Genomic DNA, 22,794 nt, shown 5'->3' on the forward strand with positions numbered 1-22,794 from the left:
ATTTTAAACAATATTTATTATTACAAGCCGTTTTCAAAATAATTGAGGCGTTCCATACATAAAACTCACTCTGTATATCAACCGGAGCGATTGCATTGAGTCTAATCCCTATTTTTACTGATGATCGATAAAATTTATAGAAAATATATAAGAATTTTAAACAATATTTATTATTACAAGCCGTTTTCAAAATAATTGAGGCGTTCCATACATAAAACTCACTCTGTATATCAACCGGAGCGATTGTATTGAGTCTAATCCTTATTTTTACTGATGATCGATAAAATTTATAGAAAATATATAAGAATTTTAAACAATATTTGTTATTACAAACCGTTTTCGAAATAATTGAGGCGTTCCGTATATAAAACTCACTCTGTATATTAACTAAAGCGACTGCATTGAGTCAAATACCTGTTTTTACTGATGATCGATAAAATTTATAGAAAATATATAAGAATTTTAAACAATATTTAATATTACAAGCCGTTTTCGAAATAATTGAGGCGTTCCATACATAAAACTCACTCTGTATATCAACCGGAGCGATTGCATTGAGTCTAATCCCTATTTTTACTGATGATCGATAAAATTTATAGAAAATATATAAGAATTTAAAACAATATTTGTTATTACAAACCGTTTTCGAAATAATTGAGGCGTTCCGTATATAAAACTCACTCTGTATATTAACTAAAGCGACTGCATTGAGTCAAATCCCTGTTTTTACTGATGATCGATAAAATTTATAGAAAATATATAAGAATTTTAAACAATATTTATTATTACAAGCCGTTTTCAAAATAATTGAGGCGTTCCATACATAAAACTCACTCTGTATATCAACCGGAGCGATTGCATTGAGTCTAATCCCTATTTTTACTGATGATCGATAAAATTTATAGAAAATATATAAGAATTTTAAACAATATTTGTTATTACAAACCGTTTTCGAAATAATTGAGGCGTTCCGTATATAAAACTCACTCTGTATATTAACTAAAGCGACTGCATTGAGTCAAATACCTGTTTTTACTGATGATCGATAAAATTTATAGAAAATATATAAGAATTTTAAACAATATTTAATATTACAAGCCGTTTTCGAAATAATTGAGGCGTTCCATACATAAAACTCACTCTGTATATCAACCGGAGCGATTGCATTGAGTCTAATCCCTATTTTTACTGATGATCGATAAAATTTATAGAAAATATATAAGAATTTTAAACAATATTTGTTATTACAAACCGTTTTCGAAATAATTGAGGCGTTCCGTATATAAAACTCACTCTGTATATTAACTAAAGCGACTGCATTGAGTCAAATACCTGTTTTTACTGATGATCGATAAAATTTATAGAAAATATATAAGAATTTTAAACAATATTTAATATTACAAGCCGTTTTCGAAATAATTGAGGCGTTCCATACATAAAACTCACTCTGTATATCAACCGGAGCGATTGCATTGAGTCTAATCCCTATTTTTACTGATGATCGATAAAATTTATAGAAAATATATAAAAATTTTAAACAATATTTGTTATTACAAACCGTTTTCGAAATAATTGAGGCGTTCCGTATATAAAACTCACTCTGTATATTAACTAAAGCGACTGCATTGAGTCAAATCCCTGTTTTTACTGATGATCGATAAAATTTATAGAAAATATATAAGAATTTTAAACAATATTTATTATTACAAACCGTTTTCGAAATAATTGAGGCGTTCCGTATATAAAACTCACTCTGTATATTAACTAAAGCGACTGCATTGAGTCAAATCCCTGTTTTTACTGATGATCGATAAAATTTATAGAAAATATATAAGAATTTTAAACAATATTTGTTATTACAAGCCGTTTCCGAAATAATTGAGGCGTTCCGTACATAAAACTCACTCTGTATATTAACTGGAGCGACTGCATTGAGTCAAATCCCTGTTTTTACTGATGAATCTTTTTAGTTAGCGAACATTGTCTGGATAACCCGATTTCACAAAAAAGAAGAAAGAAAATAATAGTTAATAGGTATCCATTTTGATTATTGTAACATTCATTTTATTTAATAAGCATAAATCGGTTATTTGTATTTACATTTTCCAATGTATTACAGCAACGAATCAAATATTAATTGAGTCAATTAAACTAGTACTTCCGTTTCGTATTTAGCTTTAAAATAGCACCTTGAAAAGTTTCCATTCCATGCCGGCGAACTATTAACCTCAAATTGAATGAAGACAACAAACACTACAACTAGAACATGGAAATTTATTGCTTGATGTGTTTTATCAGATGATAGTCAAGAACGACCGAACCCAGTTTGTTAAACTATTAATCACGCTATCATTTTTATCGGCAATAAATAAATGAATTACGTAAATGTGTTTTTGGATTGGTCGGCTTGCCACTAATACAGAAACGTTTGTTGCCAAAACAAAACATTTTTTACACGACGCATAAGATCCAAAACTTTTTCGATTACACTGAGGAAAGAAAATAAATAATAGAGAATTATAAACATTTTATTTATAATTAATAACGAATTAAGAACGGCCGCATTGCTATTCATCGCTGATGAATTAAAAATTTAAGGGTTATGCAAAATCATCGAAGTGAAACTGTCAACTGTCAACATTTAAGTGTCTACTCCGGAGCGTTTTGTAGTACGGAACTGTCACTTTCACTACACGGAACACTTAAAACGCAACTTTCGGTATGTAAATGAATACAGAACGAACAACTTTTAGATGGCGTCGACTAAAAATGTTATTACCGCTAATGTGTTTATTACTACCAATAACAATACTATAAATTTTCAACAATCAATAATGTGAAATAACTTTCCATACTATTTGGCATAAACAATATAAGTGCTTTAGTTTTGAAACTAAACTTGAAGTCAAATGAGAATTTATTTCCAAATAATATTAGTTTGAAGTTTTCGGATTTGTAAAACGAACGTTATTACGTTTAAAACGGCATAAATGTCTGAGGTCGATGGAGTAATTACTTTTTTAAAAAGGCGAAAGGAAAGAAGAAGCTTTCCGACTTGGACAATTATATGAGATCGTCACGGAAACAGAAGAAGCTGTATTCATCGTAGAAAACAATTACGATACGATTTTTTCGAATAAAAAAATTTGATAACAGTGTGAGACAAAAATATGGCCAAGTTAAATTTGAAGATGTCCAAAAACAGTGAAGTATCAGTAAAAAATTATTCAAATTATTTTTAGGCACGTTTACGATCAATTTTTTCTGATTAGTAATTTACTCAGGTAGAGTTAACTTATTCCAAAATCTATCGACTATAATATTAGTACAGGCAAATTAGGCCATTTTGAGCTAAAACCTTAAATTAAATTAAGAGGTTTTGATTTTCTAGATTGTGGGATATTTTGGAATACTGAATAAGCCTAGTAACTCTTAACACAATTCTCTACGAAAAAGTATTTCGGGTATTTTTTCCTAACCTCAAAATTTTCATCTTAAAAGGAGTTTATAGACTCAAAAATATTTTAAATCGCGAATAACTCGAAAACTAAGAGGAATTTGAAAAAAACTGATGGAACAAAAAATGTACAGTACAAAATTCTCTACAAAAAAGTATCTCGGGTATTTTTTCCTAACCTCAAAATTTTCATCTTAAAAGGAGTTTATAGACTCAAAAATATTTTAAATCGCGAATAACTCGAAAACTAAGAGGAATTTGAAAAAAACTGATGGAACAAAAAATGTACAGTACAAAATTCTCTACAAAAAAGTATCTCGGGTATTTTTTCCTAACCTCGAAATTTTCATCTTAAAATGGGTTTATAGACTCAAAAATATTTTAAATCGCGAATAACTCGAAAACTAAGAGGAATTCGAAAAAAACTGACGGAACAAAAAATGTACAGTACAAAATTCTCTACAAAAAAGTATTTCGGGTATTTTTTCCTAACCTCAAAATTTTCATCTTAAAATGGGTTTATAGACTCAAAAATATTTTAAATCGCGAATAACTCGAAAACTAAGAGGAATTCGAAAAAAACTGACGGAACAAAAAATGTACAGTACAAAATTCTCTACAAAAAAGTATTTTGGGTATTTTTTCCTAATAACTCGAAAACTAAGAGGAATTCGAAAAAAACTGACGGAACAAAAAATGTACAGTACAAAATTCTCTAAAAAAAAGTATTGTGGGTATTTGTTCCTAACCTCAAAAGTTTCACCTTAAAATTGGTTTATACACTCAAAAATATTTTGAATCGTGAATAACTCGAAAATTATGGGGAATTCGAAAAAAACTGACGAAACAAAAAATGTACAGCACAAAATTCTCTACAGATTGGTCTCAACGCATTTTTTCAAAAACTCATGGGAAAGAAACGAGAATAAAGCTTTCATTTTGTGTAAGGCGCTTTCAGTACAATTTAAAATTTTCGAATAAATATATTCTTGGATATTTAAGAACGCATTTACGAAAAAAAAAAGATATTTTTAAATATATATGCATTTCCAAAATTGTAAAAATAAGGATACGTCATCCCGAGAATGTACTCAATTTAATTTCGGATTTAATCCCATTTTACCTGTACTATATGAAATAATTTTGAAATCGTTATAAAATTAACGATTAATTAACAATAAAATTTTCTAGAACTATCTGCTAACTTCTTTCACAACTTTTTTTTTATCATAAACGTACTTTTACAATAAATAACACATAAAAACTTGTGAATTAGTTGGTTGTCCAATTTTTTTCAATATATCCAATCAAACACGTTCGTCGAACGAGCGTATCGCGCTTATTCAATCCTGATATTGCCCGAGGTGAAATTCAGGATGTAAACATCACGTTCCTTATTTATTTTATCAAGAAATTTCGCGCACATCGAATCCCATTCTTATTAAAATATGTTTACCATACTTTCATACTCGTCATTACATACGTTCAATTATTTATACCAATAGAATATTTATTGCAATTGAAGTAAAACAATAATTCATTATTATATTCATAAAGAACTAAAAATTACGCGATTTATAAAGATTTAGAGCTGCAGAATCCTGTAATTTGATCTAATCTTGAAACTAAATAATAGATTTTTAACGAAATCTCATCGTAATTTGTAAATTATAATCCTGTTTTGATTGGAACTCAATCATTCGAAAACTTGATACGAATCTTAATTCTCAAACAAATTTTACCGTCCACTGAATCAGAAAAACGTCTCTCATGATTATAAGTTGAATTAAAAATCTGTTTTTGATAAACGATTTTGAAGAAACTCCAGTTGCAATTAACGAATAAATTAATAAAAACGAAGAACGATTTACGTAGAAGTCGGAACCTTGGACATTTGGTACATTTGGTTGGATATTTAGGGGTTTGAAATATACGGAAATTCGAAATATACAATCAAATTTCCACCTTATAAACTTGCATTTATCTACCGATTATGTTTTCTACACTTATTTCTAGTTTTTGCAATGACTCAATTCGTACAGTGCAGACTTTCGCCAATTCCTTTAATACTTGTCTGGTGTCGATAAACTGCTGAGGGTTCGTGGGGGCCCATAATCTTGTCGACTTGGCTAGACGAGTTCAATAAAGAATCGCACGAATTTTGTTTGAGTTGATTTTAAAACTAAACGCGCATTTAAATCAATAATTTATTTAGATTAAAACTAATAACGTGATATTCTATACATATTCATAATGTAATATGATAAATCGAATATAATACAACGCCCCCCGTTTTTAATTAACATTAGATAGTGTAATGAGTAATATTCGAAAATTTATAGCAAGACTGTCATTATACCAAAAAAAAATTAATTACAGTTATATTTTTACTTTATTTAAAAAAAAAAACTTTATAAACACAAAAAATTTCGAATTTTACGAATACTGAATAATTATAATTAATGTCAATGATTGTATTAACTAAAATTCATTTGAATGCACGAAATTAATTATTGAAGGTATAATTTTTTTGCGTTTTAATTTTTAAAATAATCTAGATGTTTCCAAATGTAACTTTAGTAAATTCGCTCTGTCTTTTATTGCGAATGGTCATTGATTTTTATAGTTCGTCATAACGAAATATACGTCAGAAATAAAATATGAATTTACCATTATAAATGATTGGTCAACGATTTTTTTAGACACTAAATAACTACTTGAAATGATTCGTTCTACATCTGATTCGTAAATTTATTATTCAATCACAAACTCAATTATGTGAAATCGGGAGTTTATCATCAATAATTTATATGCAAAAGTTGATTATTACAGTGAATTGTTGCAAAATTGGGTGTAAAATGTAAAAATATACATTTGAATTGATTAATTTGAGTTTAACTTGAATTGATTAGTTCTACGTCTGATTCGTAAATTTTTATTCAATCACAAACTAAATTATGTGAAATCGGGAGTTTATCGTCAATAATTTATATGCAAAAGTTGATTATTACAGTGAATTGTTGCAAAATTGGGTGTAAAATATAAAAATATACATTTGAATTGATTAATTTGAGTTTAACTTGAAATGATTCGTTCTACATCTGATTCGTAAATTTATTATTCAATCACAAACTAAATTATGTGAAATCGGGAGTTTATCGTCAATAATTTATATGCAAAAGTTGATTATTACAGTGAATTGTTGCAAAATTGGGTGTAAAATATAAAAATATACATTTGAATTGATTAATTTGAGTTTAACTTGAAATGATTCGTTCTACATCTGATTCGTAAATTTATTATTCAATCACAAACTAAATTATGTGAAATCGGGAGTTTATCGTCAATAATTTATATGCAAAAGTTGATTATTACAGTGAATTGTTGCAAAATTGGGTGTAAAATATAAAAATATACATTTGAATTGATTAATTTGAGTTTAACTTGAAATGATTCGTTCTACATCTGATTCGTAAATTTATTATTCAATCACAAACTAAATTATGTGAAATCGGGAGTTTATCGTCAATAATTTATATGCAAAAGTTGATTATTACAGTGAATTGTTGCAAAATTGGGTGTAAAATATAAAAATATACATTTGAATTGATTAATTTGAGTTTAACTTGAAATGATTCGTTCTACATCTGATTCGTAAATTTATTATTCAATCACAAACTAAATTATGTGAAATCGGGAGTTTATCGTCAATAATTTATATGCAAAAGTTGATTATTACAGTGAATTGTTGCAAAATTGGGTGTAAAATATAAAAATATACATTTGAATTGATTAATTTGAGTTTAACTTGAATTGATTAGTTCTACGTCTGATTCGTAAATTTATTATTCAATCACAAACTAAATTATGTGAAATCGGGAGTTTATCGTCAATAATTTATATGAAAAAGTTGATTATTACAGTGAATTGTTGCAAAATTGGGTGTAAAATGTAAAAATATACATTTGAATTGATTAATTTGAGTTTAACTTGAAACTATTCGTTCTACGTCTGATTCGTAAATTTATTATTCAATCACAAACTCAATTATGTGAAATCGGGAGTTTATCGTCAATAATTTATATGAAAAAGTTGATTATTACAGTGAATTGTTGCAAAATTGGGTGTAAAATGTAAAAATGTACATTTGAATTGATTAATTTGGGTTTAACTTGAAACGATTCGTTCTACGTCTGATTCGTAAATTTATTATTCAATCACAAACTCAATTTATATGCAAAAGTTGAATATTACACTAAATAATAAAAAAAAATTTAATTAACATGTTTGAATTTTGCTGATTGTTTCGTTGAATCTATTCACGATTCCAAACATAACTTTGATAAACTATTTAAATTAATTATCACTTCAATTATTAATTTACAGATTATTTTATATTTTCATGCGTCAAACTTCTAATTCGACTATTGAATAATTGAATATATAAACTTTGAAATAGGAAATTTTCGGTTAAAGCTTACGGAGACTTCGTATTAAATTTTGATTATTAATTTATCTTAATCTTTCTTCCGGAATTAATAGGCATTGTTTTGAAAGTTTCATCTATATAATATAATGGAGAAAAGCCAAGTGCCAACGTTTTGATTAGACGTTGTTGCAAAGCAGCGAAGCCGATAAATAATTGATAAATGAGCTTCTCGATGATAAAATACACGCCCTCTAACTATAACTTCATCCCCTAAGATATCGAGCACTACAAATTAAACATAAACACTTCATTCAATCATTTCCAAATATCCGATTTTTGGTATTCGTTTGAAATACCGTTTGTTCAAAACCACCCAGTTTTGTTATTATAAATTATCAGTATCATAATTCTAGTTTCTAGTTTCAGAACGAAAAGTTTTAAAGACTATTAACGCTGAAATCGATTAGAAACATAGTTGATTATCAAAAAATATTCTTTCAGTTATAAAATGACGATGAAGTTAGTTCATTGTAGCTATATTACAGCACAGCTGCCTGTAAGACTTTAATAATGACGCAAGCTAAAGTTCCTCATTATCTTTTACTTTGTTACAAGAATTCATGATACAGTAGCTAATAAGATGACAACCGGATATCGAATAATATGTTACCGAGTTTCAATTTGGAGGATCTTAAGCACCGCCGTCGAAATTCAAAATGGAAATTTCAATTTAAAAAAAAAAAATTATTATAGAAATAAGTCGATTCTAATTGCATGCGGATTTTTTAAATTTATATCCTTCGGACTTTTCTTTTTATTATATTTTTCCGAAAGACTGTATATGTTGAAATACCGAATCAATTTTATAATTAACTAACATATTACGATTAATTAAACTGGATTATTTCGTACAACTTTTAGTTATACTGAAAAGCAAGTTTTCACTTTCATTATATCTGAAACTCATTAATAAATTTTCTTTTTGTAACGAAAATAACGTTTTTCCAATTCTATCGAAAAGGAAGAAAGGAAAACACTTTCTTTTGAAACGTTTCGAATGACTCGCAATTAGTTCTTTGAAAAGAATGTGAATACTTCCAAGATTGAACAATTTTAATAAACACGGAAACCATTCAACTATATATTTACAGTATTAACTTTTATTATAAAAAAATCGAAGGTGGTAAGCAAATTCCAATTATGAAGTAAAAAAAAAATAAATTATATCTTTTTATTCGCAGCTAATTCAAAACGAGTTGACCGTTGCAACCAAATAAAACAAAAAACAGATTTATTTAGCACAAATTAGACCCCTCATGATTAAACACATCGTAAAATGAGGGGATGAAACGTTTTTATTCAAAAAAATGTCTAAATATCTTTTGAAAAGTTTTACAAATTTGATCTATACGAAATTTAATCAAAAAAAAGTGTTTGGAAATAGATAGTTTCCTATTAATTTGATTAAGAAATTCAATAAATATTATTTTTGTTATTGCCGAATGTGAATAATCCATGCATGGTTCGTAATTTAATTGTAAGAACCTCGTATACAAAAGATGATTTTTTGATATAGTTAATTACAAAACTTTTATCGTTTCTAATAGAACGATTATAATTTCACAGATTCTCGAACTCTTTTAATTAAATCTCAAGAAAAGTAGTTTAATGAAAATTTTTTTATAAACAAAACTTTTAATGAGTGTACTTCGTACTATTTATAAATCGACGTCTCATCTACAATTAAATCACTCGAATTTCGTATAAATTGAAAATGATTTACTTTTTAACATTTTTAACCCGATTTCATCGAATTTAAACGATTGAGTTTTTTAATATTTTTATTTATTTTTTTTTTCAATTAGCTACGCTTTTCCTGAAATTTAACTAAAGAGAAAATGTCAAGGACCGAATTATTTTGAGGCCAGTGAACAATCTGATTTTGTTCGTGTATTTATTTGGGATTAGAACGTTATCGAAATTATGAAGATTCCATTTATTTTTAAAACACAAAATAATTTTTTACGTTGTAATTTTCAATTAAACAAACAGTTCAAAGAAAATGCGTTGCTGTCTTTACTTTATCGGGCTCGTTTTTGATTAGGGTTAGAGGCTGAAAATTCTTAGAGCATTCATTTGTCTTCTTCTTGTCGACTCACCCACGGGGCTTTTTCTCACCTCAAATATTCGGTTGTTTCTCCAGTCTTACGGTTAGAGTTTGTTGCAAAATACGAAATTTAATCAAACAAAGTGTTTGGAAGTAGATAGTTTCCTATTAAATTGATTAAGAAATTTCATAAATATCCTAATTGAAACTTTATTTTTCAATCATGTTGACTATTTAGCACAAATTACACCCCTCACGATTAAACACATCGTAAAATGCGGGGATGAAACGTTTTTATCCAAAAAAATGTCTAAATATCTTTTAAAGAATTTTACAAATTTGATCTATACGAAATTTAATCAAAAAAAAGTGTTTGGAAATAGATAGTTTCCTATTAATTTGATTAAGAAATTTAATAAATATTATTTTTGTTATTGCCGAATGTGAATAATCCATGCATGGTTCGTAATTTAATTGTAAGAACCTCGTATACAAAAGATGATTTTTTGATATAGTTAATTACAAAACTTTTATCGTTTCTAATAGAACGATTATAATTTCACAGATTCTCGAACTCTTTTAATTAAATCTCAAGAAAAGTAGTTTAATGAAAATTTTTTTATAAACAAAACTTTTAATGAGTGTACTTCGTACTATTTATAAATCGACGTCTCATCTACAATTAAATCACTCGAATTTCGTATAAATTGAAAATGATTTACTTTTTAACATTTTTAACCCGATTTCATCGAATTTAAACGATTGAGTTTTTTAATATTTTTATTTATTTTTTTTTCAATTAGCTACGCTTTTCCTGACATTTAACTAAAGAGAAAATGTCAAGGACCGAATTATTTTGAGGCCAGTGAACAATCTGATTTTGTTCGTGTATTTATTTGGGATTAGAACGTTATCGAAATTATGAAGATTCCATTTATTTTTAAAACACTGAATAATTTTTTACGTTGTAATTTTCAATTAAACAAACAGTTCAAAGAAAATGCGTTGCTGTCTTTACTTTATCGGGCTCGTTTTTGATTAGGGTTAGAGGCTGAAAATTCTTAGAGCATTCATTTGTCTTCTTCTTGTCGACTCACCCACGGGGCTTTTTCTCACCTCAAATCTTCGGTTGTTTCTCCAGTCTTACGGTTAGAGTTTGTTGCAAAATACGAAATTTAATCAAACAAAGTGTTTGGAAGTAGATAGTTTCCTATTAAATTGATTAAGAAATTTCATAAATATCCTAATTGAAACTTTATTTTTCAATCATGTTGACTATTTAGCACAAATTACACCCCTCACGATTAAACACATCGTAAAATGCGGGGATGTAACGTTTTTATTCAAAAAAATGTCTAAATATCTTTTGAAAAGTTTTACAAATTTGATCTATACGAAATTTAATCAAAAAAAAGTGTTTGGAAATAGATAGTTTCCTATTAATTTGATTAAGAAATTTAATAAATATTATTTTTGTTATTGCCGAATGTGAATAATCCATGCATGGTTCGTAATTTAATTGTAAGAACCTCGTATACAAAAGATGATTTTTTGATATAGTTAATTACAAAACTTTTATCTTTTTTAATAGAACGATTATAATTTCACAGATTCTGGAACTCTTTTAATTAAATCTCAAGAAAAGTAGTTTAATGAAAATTTTTTTATTAACAAAACTTTGAATGAGTGTACTTCGTACTATTTATAAATCGACGTCTCATCTACAATTAAATCACTCGAATTTCATATAAATTGAAAATGAATTACTTTTTAACATTTTTAACCCGATTTCATACATACAAATATATATTCATAGTCCGGTCAATTTAGACATAAAAATAATGGTCAGAAAAGAAAATTTCCCGGAGGTAAATATTAGTGAAGAGTTAGGGTTTACTATGACAAATAAAGTTTTAAAAATCCACATCGATTCTATGTGTGATACTAAAGTTATTCGGGGTTAAAGTGAAAATCTCGAAAACGATAAGTTTTATCAAAAAAAAGGTTAAATGAAACTTTATTTTTCAATCAAGTTGACTATTTAGCACAAATTAGATCCCTCACAATTAAACACATCGCAAAATGCGGGGATGAAACGTTTTTATTAAAAAAAATATTTTTCGAAGAATTTTACAAATTTGGTTTGGTAGTTATCAAACGTTTTGACGAAGGGATTTTGGTGGCAGATGTACTAGAAGTGCGAGCCATTGGATTCTAGCTTCATTAATAAATGATTACTGATAGTCCGGTCAATATAGACATTTAAAGTAACAAACAATCCCGGAAAGTTAAGTATTGGTGAAGAGCTCGAGTTTACTATTGCAAATAATTCGAGTTTTTTCGATTTTTCTCGAAAACGGTAAGTTTTATCGAAAAAAAACCTCCAACCAAAGTTGTAGATCTTAAAATTCTTTACAAAAATGGTTTCTATAATTTTTTTTATAAAAGTTACCATTTCTGAGATAACTACAATATCAAATTTGTAAAATTATTCAAAAGATATTTGGATAATTTTTTGAATAAAAACCTTTCATCCCCGCATTTTACGATGTGTTTAATCGTGAGGGGTATAATTTGTGCTAAATGAATCAGTTTTTTGTTTCATTTTATTTCAATGGTCAACTTAATTGAGAAAGAAAATTTGATTTAAGATTTTTTTTTATAGAACTTACCGTTTTTGAGAATAATTCAAAAATCTTTTGTAGCACACATAGAATCGATGGGGGATTTTTAAACCTTTATTTGTCATAGTAAACCCCAGCTCTCCACTAATATTTGCCTCCGGGAAATTTTCTTTTCTGACCATTATTTTTATGTCTAAATTGACCGGACTATGAATATATATTTGTATGTATGAAATAGGGTTAAAAATGCTAAAAAGTAATTCATTTTCAATTTATATGAAATTCGAGTGATTTAATTGTAGATGAGACGTCGATTTATAAATAGTACGAAGTACACTCATTCAAAGTTTTGTTAATAAAAAAATTTTCATTAAACTACTTTTCTTGAGATTTAATTAAAAGAAAATTACCCAGTTCGAGAATCTGTGAAATTATAATCGTTCCATTAGAAAAGATAAAAGTTTTGTAATTAACTATATCAAAAAATCATCTTTTGTATACGAGGTTCTTACAATTAAATTACGAACCATGCATGGATTATTCACATTCGGCAATAACAAAAATAATATTTATTAAATTTCTTAATCAAATTAATAGGAAACTATCTATTTCCAAACACTTTTTTTTGATTAAATTTCGTATAGATCAAATTTGTAAAACTTTTCAAAAGATATTTAGACATTTTTTTGAATAAAAACGTTACATCCCCGCATTTTACGATGTGTTTAATCGTGAGGGGTGTAATTTGTGCTAAATAGTCAACATGATTGAAAAATAAAGTTTCAATTAGGATATTTATGAAATTTCTTAATCAATTTAATAGGAAACTATCTACTTCCAAACACTTTGTTTGATTAAATTTCGTATTTTGCAACAAACTCTAACCGTAAGACTGGAGAAACAACCGAAGATTTGAGGTGAGAAAAAGCCCCGTGGGTGAGTCGACAAGAAGAAGACAAATGAATGCTCTAAGAATTTTCAGCCTCTAACCCTAATCAAAAACGAGCCCGATAAAGTAAAGACAGCAACGCATTTTCTTTGAACTGTTTGTTTAATTGAAAATTACAACGTAAAAAATTATTCAGTGTTTTAAAAATAAATGGAATCTTCATAATTTCGATAACGTTCTAATCCCAAATAAATACACGAACAAAATCAGATTGTTCACTGGCCTCAAAATAATTCGGTCCTTGACATTTTCTCTTTAGTTAAATGTCAGGAAAAGCGTAGCTAATTGAAAAATAAATAAATAAAAATATTAAAAAACTCAAAAGAGAGAAACCATAGAGTTTTACCATATTTTTAAAACAATGTTTGCAATAGTAAAAACATAGAAATTTTCCTAACAAATGGTTGAAGTTTTTCTCGTAAAATTGATCGGAAGATAAGCGGTATCCACCTAAATCCCTTTTAAATGAGATTTTTTATTTCCGGCTATAAATTCTCAGGTATCTTTAGTACAACCCCAACTCGACAAAAATAGTTGTTTTTCCCTCTACGACTTTGAATATTTATCATTGCACTCACTCGAAATATTTCTTTTCGAGTACAATTTTAATGAAACATTAAAAATACCGCGAATACAGAAAATATTTCGATTTTGGTTTAACTAGATTGACAGAATAGAGTAACTGAAAAGGGTTTTACTAAATCGATAGATCAATAGATCAATCTTCTTAAGATATCTGCAGCTCGTATTTTGGTACTAACGATGATTGAAAGTGACGATTGGTAAGTGATGTTGTGTCTAGATATGAGGTTAATGCAACGATTACGCGGCGAAAGGACAGTTGTTATCGACGATGAATCGACAAAAGACAAAGATAGGGATCGATCGAAAAGTGTTTGCGTGACAAGTTTTAGGAGTAAACCACCGAGGGATGTTGGCGCTTTCAAGTTGTTCCACAGAAGAGCCAGCAGTGCCATGTAAGTTAATTAAAATAAAAAAGACAAAAATGCTTGTAAAAACAAACATAAAAATAACTAAATAAATAAATAAAATTTCGATATCTACAAGGAAACCACAATAAATAACAAAATTATAGGTATGGCAAGTGATTGTGCAGTTTTTTCATTGTAAAATATCGAGCCCTTAATTAATTCGGTAGCGTCGATAGATCAGGGTCTGCAAATAGACATATTTTACCACTGATTTCTGGATAGGCGATGACTTTCATAAAGAAAAACACAAAATAGGACCTAGTACTGAATTTTGGGGCACTCCGCGTTCTATTGGTTTGCAAGAAGGTGGTGGTGATCCTCCGAAACCACAGTACTGCAATTTGTTGATCGAAATATCATGATTAACACAATCGAAAGCCGTAGAAAAATCACAAAAAGTTGTTGCAGTTGAGTTTTGGCTTGTTACTTAAAAACTGAAAAATTGAATGTTTGAAAGAGGAATCCAAACGATGAAGGTATTTCTACTTTTATCCACATCCAATACCCGTGAATTGTACAAAAAGGAAATTCTAGAAAACAGAATTCAATAGCAAAAACATTACCTTGAGAAAATGACATTTTCCCTCGTTTCTCGAACCAAAACGATAATAACCGGATAATCGAAAATATTTCCATTTCATTTTACTAGTTTTCCAAGGAAAAAGAGACAAATTAAACCCTTAAAAAGTGACGGAAAAGATACGGCGAATATTCTCACGTTGAATCAAAGGTCAAGTACACATATAAACGAGATTTCCTTCTACGTTTGATTATTTTCAGTCGAGGGGCATTTGTATCTGAAAAATGCAATGTAAGGATTCTTAGAGTAGGTTTCGTTAAGTCTATCCTAGTTTATATGCAATCTCATCATACTCGATACGCTCTTTAAAACGCTGAACTACGATTCTATATAGATACTTCAAAACTCTACTTAACCGATCATCATAAAACACATATTCTAGTTTCTCTTCAACGCCATCTAACAGTCCAATAATGAAATTCCAACCTTGAGAACTGTATTACCAACGGTCGCTTCAATATCCAATCCAATCGACTATAGTTTTTTGAGGTTAGGTGTCATTTCGGTGGTTACTTACACGCCGTTCATTATTTTAGATCTATGGTTTTAATTCATAGTTTGCCCTTCTTCAAAAATACATCGAAAACAACAGAGTGTTTTGAAACTCCTCTTCAGGCGCGAGTTCGTTCAGATCTACGTGGTAGATAGAAACGCCAGAACAATCGCAGAAATGTAGACCACGAGCCGTCGAAACTAACCATCAACTTGTTATAGTGATTCTAAAGATGAATGTACTAAAATTCTTGAACGAATAATTTCCGAGATTCCAGCGTCACTTTATTCAAAGTGCCTAAAGTTCTTTCGCCTCCTCCATCTTAATTTGAGACGGTAAAACGCGAAGTCATGTGGTAAATTGAACGAGACGACGACCGAGAATTCATCTCAAGTACACAACTTCTAATCGTTGGAATAATTTGAAAACAAAACAATCAAACTAGAGAAATACAAATAATTTTTTCATTGTGGGGCGTCGTTTTAACATTCAAACGTTTATTCAATTCAGTTTTTTCAATTACGTACGTTTTAATTAGAAAAAGAAAAGCTACGGGGGGTTGAAATACAATTACAATCACGCGTTGGTAAACAAAAAGATTTAATAATTAGAATGTACGGTTGGATATTAAATATTTTCCAGCAAGTACATTATCTAAAGGTGTATTTTCAAATCGTATTCGGTAAGGAAAAAATACCTCGTTGAAACTTGTATATTATCTCGTTACATTCCACCCCTTTTCTATTATGAAAGTTGTAAGGTACTTTACAATATTTCTCGTTGTCTTTGCTGGAAAATTGAATTTCGTTTTTATGTTATTCAGTTCCACCGACCTTTTTTCTTAACAATAGCTTTATTAAACTCGAACCTTTTTCGTTAAAAAGGGGGAATAAAATTTTGCTAAAATCGAATTATCAATTCTATTCGGGTAAATTACAATTCAGCAAGTAGGCAAGGAATTTTTTGATCGAAATGAAAGATTTCGTTAAAAAATAGACACTTAAATTGGGGTAAAAAATTTTTAACGCATTTGGGGTTGCTTATGAGGGTACAAATAGTAAATTTAAGGCGGGGGAAATTTCGATAGATTTTTCATAGGTTGTGTCTTCGGGCGTATTATTTATGTTATAAACATTATGAGAGTCAAATAAAAAGTCTTAATATCCTCAAGCGCTTTCCCGAAACATAAAAATGACACATAAAAAGTAATATGTCAATAAATAGGTAATATCTGTTACCACCAGATGAACAAATCAAGTTTCAGTTATGTTTTTAGCTATAAAATAGTCGCAGTTGAAAACCATTTTTATTAGTTTAATAACCAACCAAAATATTATCATCCGATCAGTCAAAAAAGGTGAAGAATAATTTCCAGATGGGACAGTCCGCAAATTCTATTCAATATTCTACAAATTGAAAAAAGTGTTTTTACTATGTTAAGACAGTAAAACATAATTCGTTTATTGGTGAAGAAAATACATCCACTCAGGGGGTGAATTTCCGATAAAACTATAAACAAATATTTCGACAACAATTTGTTGAATGAAGACAAAAATATAAAAAGTTTTAATCAAGAATTTTTGGTTATCGGATCCTTTGGTTTGCATATATTAATTCAACGTTTTTTTAGACATCTTGGAACGAAATTTTTCCTTTTTGGATCGTAGTCGACGACAGATTTATATCACTAGATGCATTTGAATTTTTTCTTATCTATTTTCAACAACAGAATTAAATAATTGATTACCTAGAAGGTGAAGCTTATTTATTGAATTCTACGATTAATATTAACCGCTGATGTGTCTTAACGTAGGCGTCTAATTTAACATTCGTAATGAATTCTAATTGTTTACGTAACTATCACGAAATTTAAATGAGCTCTTATGTATAATAGATGGTACGGATCCGTTTAAGTACCCCAATTATTCAGACGTGGATATTTGGATGCTGGTATGCATAATTTATATGTGTACAATAGAAGAAAATAAACAAAATATAACCAACAACTATACATAATTTAATTTAATTAAGTTTCAATATAAAGAAATTTATGATAGTTAGTGCCCGTTTTCAACGTTCATTCTGCAACTTATCGATTTCCACCCATATACGCGGTATTTCAATCTAAAAACTGATTGAAGTTTTTTCGAATTTTGGAAGGTTTGTCGAACGCTCGAAAAATATATTAATACAAGCAGAAAATCAGAATCAGACGTAATATATGTAAGAATTGATTTGTTAATTTTAGAATCGAAATTTTTAAGTGATAAAACGACCCCGTTAAACGTAAAGTAAACAAACTAATGCGTTATCTGTGCGAATCCATTTTTATTTCGTGATATTTCTAAATTACTACCCTCACTTTGAATATCATAAATAACATGATGACAGGAAAGCAGGGCGGTTTTCATATCTATGGTGTAGGTATCATCATATTATTAAAAAACCGGAGTGTATTCTACTACATCAAGCCACGTGGATATTACGTGCACAAAGACGTTTTGAAACTGAATCAAATAAAGAAGATGCAGTACAAAGTAATCGTAATATTTTACGAATGGTGAAAAATATCTACTTTTAAATTAACTATTCTCGTCGAAACGATTATAGAAAATGTTTGTTAAATTTTTGGTGGAAGCGCCTTGGCATTCGCCAAATTTACTATAGAGGAGGAATATCGAAGAAAGGAAACTGAAAGACGTTAAACACTTAAAAAAGAGAAGAATCCCCTACCACATATATAAAAGTTGAAGAAGGAAACGTTGTAGGTGACGAAGAAGAAAATGACGGAAACGAAAATCAGCTTAGAACAAAGAAAATGTGATAAATAAGATGAAAAATAATAAAAGTCCCAGAGATAATGGTGTATAGTTTTAGTAAACGTCCCGTACAAAATTTTGGAAAGAAGATTGGAAATAAACGCAGAAAAATTGTCGGGAGAGTACCAAGGAGGGTTTAGAAAAAGTAGATGCAAAAATATTTATGATAAAATAGTGTTAATAAGTACAAGCAGTACCAACAGAAAGGGTTTGATGTTTAACAAAAGTCGTTAAAGCTGATGATGTAAACCACTAAACAATATTAATAACAGCAACAGAAGGAATAGATGTAAACTTCGATAATGAAAAAAACAAAGTTTTTATAGTACATAAACGTGATGGGATAATAGAATTGGAGGTAGAATATTTGTGTGTACTACTAGATAATAAATGAAGGAAATCGAATAAAGAATAACCAACGGCTGTGCAGGCAGTCTCAGAAAAATATTAACATCGATTTTCCAATCTACGAAAGCTCGAATTTGTAAGACAACGCCGAGACACACACTGACATAAGCTTGTAAAACTTGGATAATGACTAACAAAACTAAACAGAAAATGAATATCTGGGGGAGAGAATTTTTGGGGGAAAGCAGACAAAGTTTGGATAGGAGAGAAAATCAAATTATGACATTTATAGACTTTTTAACGAGTCACCAATCAGCGCGAAAATATTGCATTTGCTAGATCACTTAGAACGAATTGACGAAGACAGACTTTTGAAAGGAGTCGCGTGGAAGATACCAGAGGTAAAAAAAAAGTGAGTTAGACCCAATAAACGGTATGAAGAAGTAGTGGAAGAAGATCTTGGAGAGACAGCGTGTTGGGATTGGAAAGGAGATCAAATCATGACATTTACAAACTTTTTAATGAGTCAACAATCAGCGCGTTTGTAAAGACGAAAATATTGCATTTGCTAGATCACTTAGAACGAATTGACGAAGACAGACTTTTGAAATGAGTCGCGTGGAAGATACCAGAGGTAAAAAAAAGTGAGTTAGACCCAATAAACGGTGTAAAGAAGTAGTGGAAGAAGATCTTGGAGAGACAGCGTGTTGGGATTGGAAAGGAGATCAAATCATGACATTTACAAACTTTTTAATGAGTCAACAATCAGCGCGTTTGTAAAGACGAAAATATTGCATTTGCTAGATCACTTAGAACGAATTGACGAAGACAAACTTTTGAAAGGAGTCGCGTGGAAGATACCAGAGGTAAAAAAAAAGTGAGTTAGACCCAATAAACGGTGTAAAGAAGTAGTGGAAGAAGATCTTGGAGAGACAGCGTGTTGGGATTGGAAAGGAGATCAAATCATGACATTTACAAACTTTTTAATGAGTCAACAATCAGCGCGTTTGTAAAGACGAAAATATTGCATTTGCTAGATCACTTAGAACGAATTGACGAAGACAGACTTTTGAAATGAGTCGCGTGGAAGATACCAGAGGTAAAAAAAAGTGAGTTAGACCCAATAAACGGTGTAAAGAAGTAGTGGAAGAAGATCTTGGAGAGACAGCGTGTTGGGATTGGAAAGGAGATCAAATCATGACATTTACAAACTTTTTAATGAGTCAACAATCAGCGCGTTTGTAAAGACGAAAATATTGCATTTGCTAGATCACTTAGAACGAATTGACGAAGACAGACTTTTGAAAGGAGTCGCGTGGAAGATACCAGAGGTAAAAAAAAATTGAGTTAGACCCAATAAACGGTGTAAAGAAGTAGTGGAAGAAGATCTTGGAGAGACAGCGTGTTGGGATTGGAAAGGAGATCAAATCATGACATTTACAAACTTTTTAATGAGTCAACAATCAGCGCGTTTGTAAAGACGAAAATATTGCATTTGCTAGATCACTTAGAACGAATTGACGAAGACAGACTTTTGAAAGGAGTCGCGTGGAAGATACCAGAGGTAAAAAAAAAGTGAGTTAGACCCAAAAAACGGTGTAAAGAAGTAGTGGAAGAAGATCTTGGAGAGACAGCGTGTTGGGATTGGAAAGGAGATCAAATCATGACATTTACAAACTTTTTAATGAGTCAACAATCAGCGCGTTTGTAAAGACGAAAATATTGCATTTGCTAGATCACTTAGAACGAATTGACGAAGACAGACTTTTGAAAGGAGTCGCGTGGAAGATACCAGAGGTAAAAAAAAAGTGAGTTAGACCCAAAAAACGGTGTAAAGAAGTAGTGGAAGAAGATCTTGGAGAGACAGCGTGTTGGGATTGGAAAGGAGATCAAATCATGACATTTACAAACTTTTTAATGAGTCAACAATCAGCGCGTTTGTAAAGACGAAAATATTGCATTTGCTAGATCACTTAGAACGAATTGACGAAGACAGACTTTTGAAAGGAGTCGCGTGGAAGATACCAGAGGTAAAAAAAAATTGAGTTAGACCCAATAAACGGTGTAAAGAAGTAGTGGAAGAAGATCTTGGAGAGACAGCGTGTTGGGATTGGAAAGGAGATCAAATCATGACATTTACAAACTTTTTAATGAGTCAACAATCAGCGCGTTTGTAAAGACGAAAATATTGCATTTGCTAGATCACTTAGAACGAATTGACGAAGACAGACTTTTGAAATGAGTCGCGTGGAAGATACCGAGGTAAAAAAAAATTGAGTTAGACCCAATAAACGGTGTAAAGAAGTAGTGGAAGAAGACCTTGCAGAGAGAAACATCTAGAGCTGGAGAGAAAAAGCAAAAAAACGAAAATAGTGGAGAGAAATTACAATACTGTGGATCTAAATGGTCTGCATAGAAATAACTTTCAATTAAACAATAATTATGAACTATTTTTGCTAAAGGCATCTCTATTACGAATTACCTCTCATAATTCTTTTGAAAACCTATGGAAATTGCAGTGTTGCCAACCGTTATTTTCCCATGACTTGGGGAAATTTATGAATCGTTATATAAAGCATTGCGACGTTGTAAACGTCAGAATTTTTGTTTCAGTTCAACAGCCAGCGACCTCATATCAAGAAGAGGAGTGTTTTCTAGACGATATTACGGATCTGTAGAGCAGGTAAACGTCTCGTATAGCAATTTGATGATAAAAATTTATTAATGAAATGTTTTCAGCTACAACAGCCCGAAGTTGACGGGCAAGAGCACTGTAGACGATTTAGGATAGAAAATGGGGATTCTCCAGGCGAAAAAGACGAAGTAAGTTCCATTTACGATATAGCGGTAAATATTTTGATTCCTCCGGGGCCAAAGTATAAACCATATAAATTACAACGCAATTTGAGAAACGTATTTACGAAATACCCGACACACTTCCGTAAAAATACCTTTCAATTTTTTAATTTTTGGACGCCCGGTATATATTAAACACCATTACAAATTCTCGATAACCTAAAGATGTGTTAGAATGGTAAAACTAATATTTTTTCGACGTATAATTTCACGAAGTAATTTCATCGCGTCGCGTGGGAGATAAAAATTTCGTACCGAACGATTTTCCGAAAAAAAAAAAAACTTACGTCCACATATTCTATGCATACATGTATATATTTTAGTAAGAAAACGTAAAGGAATTCATGATTTTCAGATGTTCGGATCACCGAGCACTCCGGTTCTCGAAAATCCGGAATATCAAACAAGATGGTACTTCAAATATTTTTTGGGAAAATGTAAGTCTAAATAAATTTCATAATAGATATTCATCGTACGCGAAATACGACGGACCAAAAGCTGTTAACCAACTTGGATGTTATGTCAAAATATAACGTACATCGAATTTGTTGTTTTATAGTCCAGTCATCTGTAGCCAAATTAAGTGAATATTGTAGATTTATTACTATCAAAATTAATAAATGTCAATTTTCTTCTTCTCCATCTTCTTCTTCAAGCTTCTCTTCTTCTTTTTCAACGACATTTGTCGTAAAACAGTCATTGTAGTTTCCAGGAATTCGCGATTGAAATATTGGTGAATTGCAGGTAGATACTAAATACTTAATTTAATCTAAAAGTTAACGAAAAATGATAATTATATATATATATATATATAGCAATTAATTATAATGTGAATTTGATCGGGATTACCAGTTGATAATTCTCTGACCGCGCGCTTAACGCCCTATATCTCGAAAACAGTTCGAGGTATAAAAAAATGTTGTTTACAAAAGTTGTAGATAATTAAATTTTCTACAATATCGATAAGGGGTACAAGTGGCGTAAAACCTATAGAAAACGAGATATTTTAAAAAAAAAATCGTTTTTTGTGACGCCCAATTTTTAACGTGGTAATTCCGAGTTCGACTGCCTATAATGACTGGACTATTAATATTTTACAGGACAGGCGTAAGCTAAATAATTAAAGCAACTGAATGTATA

General features: G+C 29.9%; 1 protein-coding gene across 10 annotated transcripts in view; it reads left to right on the forward strand.

The window, feature by feature from the left end:
- Positions 1–22,794, forward strand: part of LOC130898320 (GTPase-activating Rap/Ran-GAP domain-like protein 3) — a 63,614-nt gene that overhangs the window by 23,308 nt on the left and 17,512 nt on the right. For 2 of the 10 annotated variants that reach the window (XM_057807536.1, XM_057807538.1), the window contains exons 2-5: positions 14,231–14,543; positions 21,412–21,481; positions 21,538–21,621; positions 22,010–22,091. In XM_057807536.1, coding sequence (XP_057663519.1) covers positions 14,356–14,543; positions 21,412–21,481; positions 21,538–21,621; positions 22,010–22,091 — 424 coding nt within the window. In that variant the 5' untranslated portion in view covers positions 14,231–14,355. The remainder of the gene's footprint in view (positions 1–14,230; positions 14,544–21,411; positions 21,482–21,537; positions 21,622–22,009; positions 22,092–22,794) is intronic. The other 8 variants (XM_057807537.1, XM_057807539.1, XM_057807544.1 and 5 more) reach the window with 5 other exon arrangements.

The sequence above is a fragment of the Diorhabda carinulata genome, chromosome 9 (genome assembly GCF_026250575.1).
Source record: "Diorhabda carinulata isolate Delta chromosome 9, icDioCari1.1, whole genome shotgun sequence".
Lineage (NCBI taxonomy): Eukaryota > Metazoa > Arthropoda > Insecta > Coleoptera > Chrysomelidae > Diorhabda > Diorhabda carinulata.